Source organism: Bidens hawaiensis, unplaced genomic scaffold (assembly GCF_021521415.1).
Source record: "Bidens hawaiensis isolate Kalapana, Puna unplaced genomic scaffold, B.hawaiensis_p1.1 tig00011661_1, whole genome shotgun sequence".
Classification (NCBI taxonomy): domain Eukaryota; kingdom Viridiplantae; phylum Streptophyta; class Magnoliopsida; order Asterales; family Asteraceae; genus Bidens; species Bidens hawaiensis.
In genome coordinates, this window is record NW_027491918.1 from 26,226 (window position 1) to 40,535 (window position 14,310).

At 38.6% G+C, this 14,310-nt stretch overlaps 1 protein-coding gene across 2 annotated transcripts; it reads right to left on the reverse strand.

The window, feature by feature from the left end:
- Nucleotides 1-890: 890 nt before the first annotated feature.
- Nucleotides 891-9,045, reverse strand: LOC143538645 (uncharacterized). Of its 2 annotated transcripts, none has more exons than XM_077032157.1 (11): nucleotides 8,828-9,045; nucleotides 7,622-7,850; nucleotides 7,362-7,509; nucleotides 7,107-7,214; nucleotides 6,437-6,594; nucleotides 4,814-4,982; nucleotides 4,117-4,253; nucleotides 3,347-4,007; nucleotides 3,064-3,176; nucleotides 2,378-2,633; nucleotides 891-1,324 (listed from the first exon to the last, which is right to left on the reverse strand). In XM_077032157.1, exons 1-11 carry the CDS (start codon nucleotides 8,988-8,990, stop codon nucleotides 1,043-1,045), a joined length of 2,424 nt encoding a protein of 807 aa, XP_076888272.1. In that variant the 5' UTR covers nucleotides 8,991-9,045; the 3' UTR covers nucleotides 891-1,042. The 2 variants fall into 2 exon arrangements, with proteins under 2 accessions (XP_076888272.1, XP_076888273.1); XM_077032158.1 differs by lacking the exon at nucleotides 8,828-9,045 and adding an exon at nucleotides 8,249-8,255.
- Nucleotides 9,046-14,310: the final 5,265 nt, after the last annotated feature.

Here is a 14,310-nt window from a genome sequence, read left to right on the forward strand (position 1 = left end):
GCTAGATTACACTAACAGTTCTTTTTGGAATCACAATTTAATCCTTGAAGGGACACACTCTAATCTTTAACCTAGACGAAAAAATTGAGATCACTAGTTTGATTTCGGACCTAGGGCGGGCAAATTCGGTTTTTTCGGGAACCGGAACCAGTTTCGGGTTTGGTTAACAAAAGTCAAGAACCGGGTCGGGTAGGAACTAGTTCCAGGTATGATCGGTTTTTGACAGGTTTTGCTGGGTTTTTATCGGGTTTTGGGCTGGGTCAGGTTTGGGTTTTGACTGATCAACTATATATAGGAGTACAATATGTAGAACAATGAAATCCCTTAAGGTGTAGTGCATTACTTATCAATTACATATAAGTGCACAATAAAGATAAACACGAGGAAACATAATCAAATACAATCTCCTGACTATAGTAGTAGAATAATAATTGAACTCTAATAATATATTCTATCATATTCACCTTAAGGTGAATATGATATGAATAAAAATGTGAAGATTGTTTAAAGTGATAGGCTTGAACTTTAAGATCAATATAATTGTTGTGTTGTTTGACACATAACTGTGAACAAATGTGAATAATGGTTGTACTATAATGGTTCATTTGTTTCATGGCCATGTGTTTACAACTTCTTATCTTACTTGACTTTATACCTTCGAAATTGATGTGTACTTGCATTTTCGTTTTGATGATTGCGCATGGCATTGGTGAATGGTGAGGAACGAGTATAAGCATTATAACGAACTTAGTTGACTCGTGGTATTTATTGTACGATATAGCGAATTATATTATCACTTTATGGTTTAAGATTCTACTCCAATGAACACAAGCAACACCAATCTTAGCTCGTTTACAAACTGAGACAATATTGACCCACCTTCGAGCCGCGAGCTATTTGTACAGCCATACTATCAAATGGTTGCTTTAGTAGTTAATTAAATACTATCTGAATCATAATGACACAACCAAAAACTATACAATGTTACAAACTACCCATAACAATGTTAAAATGATTTATAATTAATATAACACAACTAAACTTACTGTTTTCTCTTGGTTCTTTCTACATTAAGCAAATTATTATTTCTTTCCTTGTTTTTGTTCATGGTGTCAGACTTGAATGGCAAGACCGTAACAGGTGTAGCGGGAACAGTGTCCCAACGGTCGCTTAGAAACCTCATGAACTTCTTAACTGTTTCCTTTCTGAACTCGAGTTCACGTGTGAAAAGATCAAATATGAAAAAAGAAAGAATATACTTGAAAGGGATGATGAGGAGAATAGCAGAGCCAAACAAGAGCACCATCGCGACTTCGGTTGTTATCTGCAAATTTTTCAAACAGTTATCCAATAAAATGATTATTTGGCCCTTAGATAATCAAACAATTAGAAGCAGCATGTTTGTTTGTATAAAGATTGAGATAATCAGTTAAACGTCCCGGTAACATACTTGTCAGGTGTTAAATGAGTCGTGTTCACGGGTTAAACTCGACATAAACCTGGAAATATTGTCAAATACGTGAACCCAAACACGGCACGAGTTTAACCCAACTTTTTGTTTTTTTTCCTTTTTTTTCTTTTCGCATATTAATACTCAAAAATTACAATAAAAAATACTAATGTATATAAATGACTTTTAAACTATAAAAGTGATGCTCATTTCTCTTTAATGTTTTAAATTTTGGCATAAAATACTCGATCAGTTTTAAGTTAGGACACAAAGCACATATATTAAAAAAATAAACAAGTCAACCCGTGAACCCATCAGGTCGATCTAAATATGACCAGTTTAGCTTAGCATGTTAACAGGTTCAACCTGCAATTGACCGAACCCGTATAGTCTAAACCCAAACCCGCAAATTTCACGTCAGATTCATGTTTTCGAGTCAGTTTTGGACTTGAACCGAGCCAAAAACTGAAATTTAGGTTTTTAAATTTTTGAAAACTGTTTGGTTTTGGTCTTTTCAGTTAGGTTCGGTTTTGGTTTCCAGGTTTTGCCATTTGGGACGAAAAAAATTGGCCCAAAAAAGGAATTTGGACCTAAATCTTTTTGTTAATTACTAATTATTTGATCAGTATACATACATCCAGGCTTAAATATTTGGGTTACACTGTTTATTAAACTCTTATAAATTACTTATAATTCATAATAAAAATCGAAAATCCAAAAATTCGGTTCGGGCCATTTTATTTTTTAACTATATGCAAAACCGAAACTGAACAAAAGTTCAGCTTTTACGAAAACATAAAACCAAACCATTGGTTTTTGCTTGCGTTCGGTTATTCGTTTTGTTTTTCAGTTCTTTTTTGTTACAAATCGGTTTTTTGATTTCATGCACACCTCTAAGATTGTCATTTAAGAAATTCACACCCCTACCTGTGGTTGGCCCGCAAGAAGAATCGTACGGATTTTTAGAAGGGAAACATTAACGGTCTGCATATACTTCTCTAAATCACGCATGGCTTCTTTTACAGCTATGATCTTCTCTATTGTATTCGACGGTGGTTGATCATGTATGGTAACTTTACCAAAATATCTTCCTAAGCGGCCCAGTTCCCTCAATCCTTTAACTACCAACATAAAAGCTGCTGATGCCATTAACGTTGTCGGGAACACATATGACAGCAGATTTCTAAACACAAAAAGATTAGCATCATAAGTTGCAAAATGAGCTTATTTAATAAGTCTAGGTGTTTAGCGCGTTGTTTTAGATGTTTAAGTAAATCAAGGAAGAAACTTTAGTTTAAGTTACCGATTTATTTTATATAAAAAATAGGTAGTTTTAAAATCCATTGATGATTTTTTTATGTTTGAAAATGATTTACGTATTGGTAGATTTTTCCAATTTTCATTTAACACATAATTTAGTTTTTCTCTGATAATAAGTAATATGTAACATTTCAAAAAAATCAAAATACAAAGTTTGGTTTTCTTGGTCTACATTTCGATGTAAATTTTTATTAAAAATCGAGTTGTATCCCATAAACCAAATGTAAACAAAAAAGACTCGTTAGTCATCAATGAGTTTTAAAACAACCCATTTTAAAAAAGATCTAGTGTACCTGAAAATGATTGCGTAAATAAATGCAAGAAAAGATGCAGTCAAGAGTGGTTCTTCCCATCTTCTAAGTTTCTCAAAGTTCTTGGCTGCCATTGTCAAAGGAAGTAGAAGCTCCTGAATACAAGTTGGAAAATACGATTTGATCATCGTCGTCAGAACAAAAAATAATCCATACCGACGACGTGACCAATAACCCTCCTAACTATCACATTGCCATTATGGATTATTATTGACCACTGATTAAAAATTTGGATTTTTAAAATAAAGAAAGATAAAAGCTTAACCTTAAAAAGGTCGATGTTACTAGGGATCCCTTCAATCATGGCGGCATCAATGGTGGCTTGTGTACTTTCAACCACCTTGTATCTATCCTTGCAAATAACCGCCGCCTTTTCCACCAAATTCTTATCACCAACAACGTGATCTTTACTAACCACAAGATCTTGTCTCACCAAAGAGTTCTTCCAAAACACAACCGAACCATTAGAATTCCATGATGAATGTTTCATCCACCTCCTTAAATACACACTTCCATCAATATCATACACATGGTTATTGTAACCTTCCGATACCTCAGAGTTGACTTGCTTCAACCTTGTGATCAACGGTCCACCCCAAAAGTTGACCGCCAATGTTTGGCGGACGATTTCACCATAAGGCGCGTTTTGTAAATATGAAAATTGAACAAGCTTTGTAGGCTCGTCTAATAGTTTTCTAACGAGTTGTAGAGCTTGAAGTCTTGCAATGCCATTAATAGCACAAGCTATTGCCTTTTGTTTACCGTTTTTAGCACCATAAACGTTATGTACTAATTGATCATTTTCCTTGGGTCCAAAGTCTTGTATGAATTGGTGTACACAGATGACTTCTTTAATGAAAGCATACCATACGTCTCGTCTCATTTCACCTCCAAAATCAACATATTCAAGTATCCATTTTTCAGAGCTAACAAGAAACACAAGATAGATTTATGTGACTTTATAAAGATTTAGAAAAAGTATAAATATAAACAAGAATCTTGGTTGGTCAAGATGGATCATTGAAGCTTACTCACTCGGAACCAGAAGAAATGGAAACAGCTGAGTCAAAAAGGTCAGAGCCCAATGGTCCAACTCTAGCTTTCTCTACATGTGAACCGGTGCCACTAAGATCCAGTCTTATTGCATCTCGTTGGCCCCTCAATCGAATTTCCTACAAGTTTAGAGTGTGAAATGGTGAAAATGTGAAATTCGAGAGGTCGTTTAGTAACCCGTATATGTAAAAAGGAGTCAACTTGGGTCATGCTTTATTGATAAATATAAGTAAAAACAAATTAAAAAAAGAAACGGGTCAATAAATTTAAAAGGTAAAAGCTTATTCAAGTTTTTACATCCTTTTTATAGAAAAAACTGGTCACGCTTGTAATAAATTTTGCACTTATTTTCAATGTATTAATAAAAAAGAAAAAAAGTGATGAGTTTTGCTCATAAAAAGACAAAATGTTTTCGAACGGGTCAGAACGGGTCAAAACGGGTCTGGTCAGATTGACCTGCATAAAGCCTCAAAGTTCCGTTTAACCAAAAAAAATTATAACTTGTAACAATGTAGACTTTTGTGATCAAGATTAACACATTAATTATTTAAATCAAAAGGATAGAATAAAAAAGTGATGTGATTTGGCCCAACCCAACCCATTTTGACCCGTTATCCAATCTACCAGACCCGTCCATTTTCCAACCTCTAGATGATTAAATTGTTAGAGATTTAGTTACTTGGAAGTAAAGTGCTTTATCGGTCAAAGTTAGCTTTCCGGGCCACGCCATGTTATTCTCCCATTTAAGAACAGGTCTTTTTCTGCTTGAACCGAGGCATAAGATTCTCTCACCAGAAGAAATAAAAAGATTCTCCTCAAAAACATTTGATTTGTGACCTTCATGAACTCTGCAATACCAGAAAAACCGTCATGTATAGTTGGCAAAAATGAATAAAATCATTTAGTTTTTATCTTTTGAGCCAAAACACTTTTTTTTTCCTTATTGAACTTTAAAAATAAGTTTACTAAACCATTAAGGAAGTTTTATGCATTTTTAAATACACTTCTCCATTCATTGTCCCATTCAACCTGTAAAACCAAAATAACTGATCCGAACCCAAAACCGATGGTTTGGTCTTCTGTTTATGAAAAACCAAATTGCCAGTTTGGTTTCGCTTTTCATGTTGGAAGTCTAAATAACAGAATCGAACCGACTTTCATAACCAAACCAATCCCGTAAAAACTGACTTTTTATAGATTATGGTCTTTATATTTTAATGTCAAGTAGTTTATAAGAAATTAATAAATAGAGTAGCCCAAAAATATTATCAATAAATGTGTAACTAGACGGGTGCCCGCGCGATGCAGCGGGAAACACATACCTTAGTAATCATGTGATAGATTTATGGGTGTGTATTGTTTATTTGAAATCGTGAAACCGTTTGTTGGTATATTTGGATTAATCATTCTTATTTTAAACTCAAATTGTTATCAAAGTGCAAACCAAGTCGGAACAAAATCGTTGATAATGATTCGGTTTGGTTGGTTTCAATTTTCAACGTTTCGGTTTCAGTTTCCAACGACAAAATACAATTACTAATGATTTGGCCCACGGTTTAATTCAAAACGATCAAAATTGGATCACAAAAAATGTCATCTTTATAACTTAACAAACTATGGCAATACCATACTCAAATTAAAGAGAATAAAACGCTCATTTATATAGTGCAATTTAAAAAAAAAATTATCATACGAAAAAGTTATGACCGTTTGAAAATCGCGGGGAAAGTTGGGTTAAAAGTGAAATTAAAAAGAGTAAAAAGGCAAAAGATAGAGGTTAAATTTGTAATTGTTCTCTAAATTTACAAAAACCTGATTAAAGATGAAGGACTAAGATTGTAACTATCATAGAGAAAGATGTAAAACACGTGATATTTAAGTGTTAAATTACCACTTTGTCCCTATTTATAGTTGTACCATGTGCTTAAGCAATTGTAAATCCCTTAAAATCTACCGTCTTAATTTGCCCTTGTTTGGTGTATTATATACAATATAGATAATTAATTAACAAAAAACTTAAGGCCCAAAGTTTCAGGCCCAATTCATTATTTTGGGCGGTTTTTTTCAGCCAACAAATTTCTAGCCATATGGCAAAACTGAACAGAACCAATTGTGAAAACAAAAAACCGAAACCGTACAATATTCAAAAACACAAAACCGAATTTTGGGTTTTTGGTTCGGTTTGAGCCCAAACTGACCCATGCACACCTCTACATAAAGGGTAAAAATTGCTGCATGTGATCGAAGATGAAAAATAAGAAGAGTCCAGGATTGTAAAAGAAAATGGTAGCATGGAGCTCACTTGAGAAGTTGATGAATATATGTTGACCACACATGGAATGAGATGCCACTTTGACCATTGGCAAGAGCTTTGAAAAGGTTATTGGCCGTTGACCAGTCAGCTAGCCGGGAAATATGAGGAGCAATGCGAACAAATGCTTCTTCTCCTACAACCTTCCTCTTTGAGATTAAAAAAAAAAAAAATTTAAATTTGTAATATCTTTTGATTGTGTAACTATTTAAGAACTTCCTAATGCATAACAAATCACATATCCTAGTGGTGGCAAAATGGCTAGGTCAGGTAACAAATAAAAAACATGTGATTTTGTATCGGGTCAAACAGGATATGTTGACCCAGAACACACTAACTTAATTTTGTAAATAATATCAAATAGGCAAATACAATTACAAAACTCGTATTCTAATCGATAAAAATCCTTTTTTGTCAATTAAATGATTTTGGAGATATTTCAACCCGTTCGATCGATTTGACCGGTTTCCTTTCTAGCTAATTTTTTTACACTACTTGGCCCGTTAAAGATAAAAGCACAATCTGAATACAATCTGTTCATAAGTAAATTAGTAATAATTATCATAATCTTTTTAAGACACACAAACTGAATCCTATTATATGTGTGTATAGCGCTAGCATAAATCTTGATTATGAACATATTAATTAAAGAGAAATGAACCTGAAATGAAACTTTATCGGTGATGTTACCCAAAGAATCTTTCCCGTAGCTGTAAGGATTCTCCCACGCAAGCATGGTTACAAATATCAGTCTTTGAAAGGCTTGATCCTAAACAAAAATCCAAGATTAATATATATACGACCAACTTTATATATATTTATGGTGCATATGATAAAGTTCAATGTAAGTACCAAACTTTTCTAGTGATTTAGAAATTTATATCAATTATGAAAATTTTGAATTAAATCTACAAACCTTAAGGCAAGGATGAATTTCAGAGCCGTCTCTGCACAAAAACTTAAAGCAGCAGTACTCCACCAAATTACGAGCATTGTTAAACACATTTTCAGGGACAAGAGCTTTAAACATCATCTGCATTTTCTTCCCAGTCAACCCATTCATCCTGCGATTTCAAGTTCCATTTACAACTTATTAAAATTACAATTTTCTTGAATAAGCATATAGTTTTAACTATTGAAAAATAATTTAAGAACTTCATTCAAGTCTATGGTTACCTACTAAACTGCTCAATGGAAATAATGGCAGCTAAAGAAAGATTCCCCATTGGTGTTCTTGTGTCGATGGTGTGCTCTGTCATTAAAAGCTCCTCCATGTCATCAATCTCATATGTATTTCTGATTGTGGGATTATTATCCTGAACATTTTTTACGAGTGGAGAAGCCAAATCATTCACAAACCCTGTAGTCTTTGAAACCCATATGTTTATCTTGTCTTTCCAAAGACCTGTCACAAAAAAACTTTATTTTTACTGCTCGTGCTTAAGATAGAGCATCACCATTGCCTTTGATAGCTGATCAAATGCAAACTTTTATGCGTTTTTAAAACAAACAACACAACCATAGTTTAACAAGAATATGACTACATCCCTACCGATTTTGGTACTTAACCCCCCCCCCCCCCAAAAAAAAAAATAATAATAATAATAATTAGAATAAATAATAATAATAATAATAATTAATAATGAAAATAAATAAATAAAATCAAACCAAAAATCAAATCTTTTAGTTCACAACTGTATGATAAATCTCTCATTTTTCACTGATAAATTAGGCGAATTAGCATAAAAAATAACAAATAGCAGAACCCACAAACGAAATTGAACATAAAGAAAGCATATTTACTGCTATCTAAATCATGTTCCTGAATCCAATCTGATAAATTTCACATTTTTCACTAACCCATTAATCAAAACTTTGTTTTTAGTCGGATTGGGTTTGCTATCCAAAAGGGGGTTGCGGCGCAGCTTGTTGCCCGCTTACCTGCCACTTCATTGTAAATCGTTTGGATGTTTCTATGAAATATAAAAGGAGGAAATTTAACATAAAAAAATCAACAAATAGCAAGAACCCACAATCAAGAAACAGAATTTAAGCAAATAGGTCAAGAAACTGAACATAAAGAAAGCATACCCACTGCTGTTTATATCATGTTCTTGAATCCAATCCAATAAATTTCACTTTTTTCACTAACCCATTAGGCAAATTAGCATAAACCACAACAAGTAGCTGAGCCCACATAGAATTGAGCATAAAGAAAGCATACTCACTGCTATTCTTGAATCTAATCTGATAAATTTAACTTTTTTCACTGACCCATTAACCAAATTTAACATAAAACCAACAAACAGCAAGAACCCACAATCAAGTAACAAAATTTAAGCAAATAGGTCAAGAAACTGAACATAAAGAAAGCATACTCACTGCTGTCTAAATCATTCAGCTTTATCTTATAATCATCCAAAGATTTGCGGAGAATCTTGAACCCATTTTTGTTATCTGGTGAAGATGAGTTCTTGGCACAGGAAACAATAGTATCCCTGTGCTGAGAGATTGGTTGGAATGGTTTTAAGAATCTTGATTGCATTTTTGGGGATTTTCTAAAAAAAAATGTGAAAGTAGTTAAGATTCATGCATATTTGAGTGTATAGCTTTATGAAGAGGAAATGGTGGTTTTGGCAACTTGGATATTTTATAACATATTTGTTTAGGTAAAGTGAAGGGATTGTGGATTTATGTTTGTTTGTTAATAAAAAGACATTGTTTATTTCTTTGATTATTATGCATTACTCAACTCGCATTGATGTGGAAGTTAAGATGTTAATAAGGTTTCTATTAAAGTGGGATTTCGGACTTGAGGATTTTCTCGAGACATGTGGTGGGCTTGGGCTACCTGGCGCTGTCTGTGATCGCGACGTATAAAGTCGTTTTATATTATTGGGTTATCCCAATTAGACGGGTTATATTTATTTTCTTTTTTTATTTGTTAAAGAAAAATATGTTCACTTTGTGAAATTCATATATATACTCAATAAAATGAAATAAAATGTTATATATACCTCTAAAGATTTCGGTATTTCATGTTGAAGAGGTAGGTCCCCGCAAAGCCCAGTTGGACCCGCAAGACACACCTTGAAGAGGTACGTCTGCGCAAAGACCAACTGGTTCCGCAGGACCCACCATGCTCAGAGAGATGAAGACCTTACACGCAGTAAGCCAGCTGTTCCCGCAGGAAAGCCTCCCTTGGTACAGTACCCTGCATGTTCCCGCAGCTATGGGTACAAGCCAAGAAGGAACGCTACCCGCACTAACAGTAAGGCTACACGCATAAGGCACTAACTCTTATACTTCAGCAATGTCACCTGAAGAAGGATTGAGCAGGGCGGGAATATTCCCGCCCAAAAGAGCCAGTCCGTACGCTTCTAGAAGATCTTTTGTACTATACCTGCCAAGGTATGGACAAATAGACAAGATCTGACAAAAGCAGCCCATGAACCAATCACAGGGTGACAGCTCACCGACAATAGTACGAGGAGGAGCACGCTCCAGTACAAAATGTCATTATCAGCCGCTGCCTACCCACCAACTCCCATCGTGGCACGAACGTAGCCCGTAGTTGGTGGAAAAGGAATATTATACAGCTGGCCGTACCTGCTTGGAAACCTACCTTCGGCTATAAATACTCCAACACCTTGGATCGGTATCATTATCTTATCTTCTCTCTAGCTATTTCTCTCAATATACACTTATATTCAGAGCAATCTAGTCTGATTCTCACGCCGGAGGGTGGTCACAAGGAGGAACCCCCCCTTCTCAGTGACGAGCTCACGGTGTCTGTTTTGCAGGTCGAGAAGAATAACCATCTTTGCCGGACCTAACCCTCGTGGGAAACTACTTGACCCTAAGATTATCCTCAATCTGCCGGGGTCACTTAGTGTTTCTTCATTGGCGCCATCCGTGGGACCAAGAAACTCCGGTAACCACAACCCCAGCTACTGGGGGGAACACCGGTGAATACACGATTTTTACGAACACTACCCCGGTTACCCAAGCCGAGGCAAGTGCAGTAAACAATCCTCCCCTGGGATTCATTGGTACCCAGGTAGAGAAGCAGCAGACGAGGCTTCCCCGCCAAACACTAGATCAAGTTAAAGCTTGGGCGGAAGCACGTCATAAAGAATTCCAAGCTGAGTTGGATGAACGTTTACGTTCACTCCAACAGGCCAATGACGAATTCGGAAGCACTCGACAACAGCTCAACGTGAGCAATGATTGCGAGTATTCGGATGATGATTGGGAAGAATCTGACAGTGACGCAAACCCTCGTCATAAGGCGAAAGGGAAGCGTAAAGAAGCAGACTTCCGCTCGAAAAGAAGTTTTGGAGAAACTTTCAAGCCAAAGAGCACGGGGGGAAACCCACGTGACTTCTCCAAAACTTTCAGACCAACTGTTGCAAATGCGGGAACGTCCAAATTTGCAAGAGACATTGCGGAAGCAATTGCTCCGAAGAGTGCCAAACAGATGTCCAACATAGGCACTTATGATGGCATATCTGACCCGGACGCTCACTTGAACAGATTCATAGCGGGGGCAACCGTCAGCAATTGGACGGAACCCACGTGGTGTTACATGTTCCAGATGACGCTCGTCGGAGCAGCCAGAGCGTGGTTTGATCGTCTACCGGTCCACCACATCTATGATTGGGCAGACTTCCAACACAAGTTCAGCCAACACTTCAGTCAACAAAGAAAATATACTGAAGAGCAGTGGACGATCCTCAACTGCGTCCGAGAGGAAGACGAATCTTTGCTGGACTTTATCACTCGCTTCAACTCAAAGAAGCTGAGTCTGGGCACTATAAGTGAAGATCTTGTTCGCGCCGCTTTCATCCAGGGCGCTGAGTACCCAGAGCTTATCCGCACGTTGACGGGTAAAGATGGCATGCCATCCACGTGGGATGCGATCATGACGGCAGCTAAACGCTTTGCCGAGACGGAGAAGCAACTGGGTAGAAATCTTCCCCAGAGCACAAATCTCTACACGCAGAGGACCAGAGAAAATAACGTCCGCACCGCCCGACAAAACAAAAAGAGGAAGCTTGGTATTTGCCAGTCAAGGGTAAACTTTGACACCTCATCCAGCTTTCGCCCTCTATTAGGCGGAAAGGATAACACGCACTCATCGAACCGGAATCCCAAATGGACACCACTCACCAAAAGCGTCACCGAGATATTTTCCACCGAGAAACTCCCATGGCCAAAGGCTCCAATAATCCGACAGCACCATAACGCTGATCAGAGCAAATCCTGTGACTTCCACGGGACAAAAGGCCACACCACAGAGGAATGTACATCTTTGAAGGATATTGTCGAAACATTCGTCAAAGATGGAAAACTTACACACCTCGTGGCGTCAATCAAGAACGGAGGGAGGAATGACAATCGGTACAAGGGTAACGGACGAAAGCCCGTCGACATCAGCATTCACATGGTTCATGGCAACGTCAGAGGAAGAAAACGACGAACAACAGAGCCAAGTGCGTGGAAGGAAGCTGAAGTGCGCTTCCCGCGTGTGCCAGGGGGGCCCAACAAAGAAGGCCCCATAGTCATCAAAAGCCAGCTGGGGCACTACATCACATCCCGCACTCTTGCTGATAACGGCGCTTCGTCAACGGTCATGTATAGGCAATTCTTCGACAAGCTAGACGACGAAGACAAAGAACGCCTAGAAACGGTTTACGCCTCGATGGAAGGGTTTGACGGCAGCACAAACACCCCCTTGGGTATCCTATCTTTCCCCGTCACTCTCACGGACGGGAAGTACTCCCGCACAGAAGACGTGGACTTTGTCGTAATGAGGAAGTCACACCACACATACGACATTCTCTTCGGGAGAGATGGGATGGCAAGATTTAATGCCGTGGTGTCTTCGGTCCATGGCATGATGGGATGGCCAACAGCTGAGGGTGTCGCGATGATGACGGGTATTCCCCAAGTATGCATCGCATCTGTCTCATCTAAACCCAAACCAAAGATGGCTAAACCGACCATTACCGAGCCAGAAGAATGGGCCTTCAATGGCAAATACCCTGACCAGGCCGTTACCATTGGCCCAACAATCACTAATCCCACACGCACCTTACTCAAACGCTTATTACAAAAAAATGCTGACATCTTCGCGTGGACACCAGCTGACATGACTGGTGTACCCCGAAGTAAGGCGGAGCATAAGCTTAAGTGTGACCCGGCTTTTACGCCGGTCATACAAAAGCGTCGCGTAATGGATGCGGAACAGGCTAACGCGTGTAGAACCCAAGTCAAGGAACTCCTTGACGCAGGCATCGTACGCGTTAGTAAATATCAAACATGGGTTGCAAATCCCGTCATGGTACCGAAATCCAACAAACAATGGCGCATGTGCATAGATTTTAAAGACCTAAACAAAGCATGCCCCAAGGATTGTTACCCATTACCCGAAATTGACCTTAAGGTAGATTCGTTAGCACCGTTTCGCCTTAAATGCTTCCTTGATGCGTATAAAGGGTACCATCAAATCCACATAGCCGTTGACGATCAGGACAAAACCGCATTTCGGACGCCCGATGGCACATTTTGTTATCAAATGATGCCATTCGGACTTAAGAATGCCGGGTCCACATACCAACGCCTGATGGACAAAGAGTTTCATGCCCAAATTGGGAGGAACTTGGAAGTTTACATGGATGACTTGGTCATCAAAAGCCTTGAGCCAGAAGAGATGTTGAAAGACATCGAAGAAACTTTCAACACGCTCAGAAAGATAAACATGAAGCTCAACCCGAGAAAGTGTTCTTTTGGGATGGAAGAAGGGAAGTTCTTAGGAGTCATCGTTACCAAAGATGGCTTCAGAGCGAACCCTGAAAAGGTCGAAGCCATTATGAAAATGGAATTACCTACTACCATCAAACAAGCTCAGACACTGAATGGACGACTAGTCGCACTTAACCGCTTTTTGGCAAACCATGTGGATAGGTCGTTCCCATTCGTGTCAACATTGAGAAATTGCTTAAAGAAAACGCACTTCCGCTGGACACCAGAAGCGGAAGCAGCTTTTCAAAAGATTCGGTCACGCTTGATCGAACTCCCAACACTCACAGCACCAGAAGTGGGGGGGGGGAATTAATTCTCTACCTCTCCGCCACAGATAGAGCAACCGGGGCAGTCCTACTAGTAGAACGAAAAGGCATCTAGATGCCTATCTACTATGTTAGCCGCATCTTGACAGACGTAGAAACCCGGTATTCTACCCTGGAAAAATTAATCTTAGCGCTTGTACAGGCTTCACGCAGGCTAAGACGATATTTCTAAGGCCACCAAATCACCATTCTCACCAACTTCAAACTTGCAAACGTTCTAGGCAAACCCGACTTGTCAGGGCGCCTAGCCAAATGGGCAATTGAATTGGAGGAATACGCGATATAGTACAAGCCAAGACCAGCCATAAAAGGCCAGGTCTTGGCCGACTTTATTGCAGAAGTCCCCGCTTCGCGGGAAAAAGAGTGCCAAGAAGAGGCTCAACCCTCTCCAGCACAGGACATTGATGATGTCTGGCGACTCTATACTGATGGAGCAGCCAACAACGAGGGTTCAGGCGCAGGGTTAAAACTAACTAACCCAGCAGGCCAAGAGTACACTTACGCTATTCGGCTGGATTTCCCAAGTACGAATAACGAAGCGGAGTACGAAGCATTCTTGGCCGGGTTAAGAATTGCGCGTAAAATGGGGGTGAAAAACTTGGAAGCCCACGTGGATTCCATGTTAGTAGCCAACCAGATAAACGGGACGTACACGGCTGTGAACGACACAATGGCCCTGTACCTCGCACAAGCAAAAACCCTTATGCGCGATTTCAACGATTGCAAAGTTAT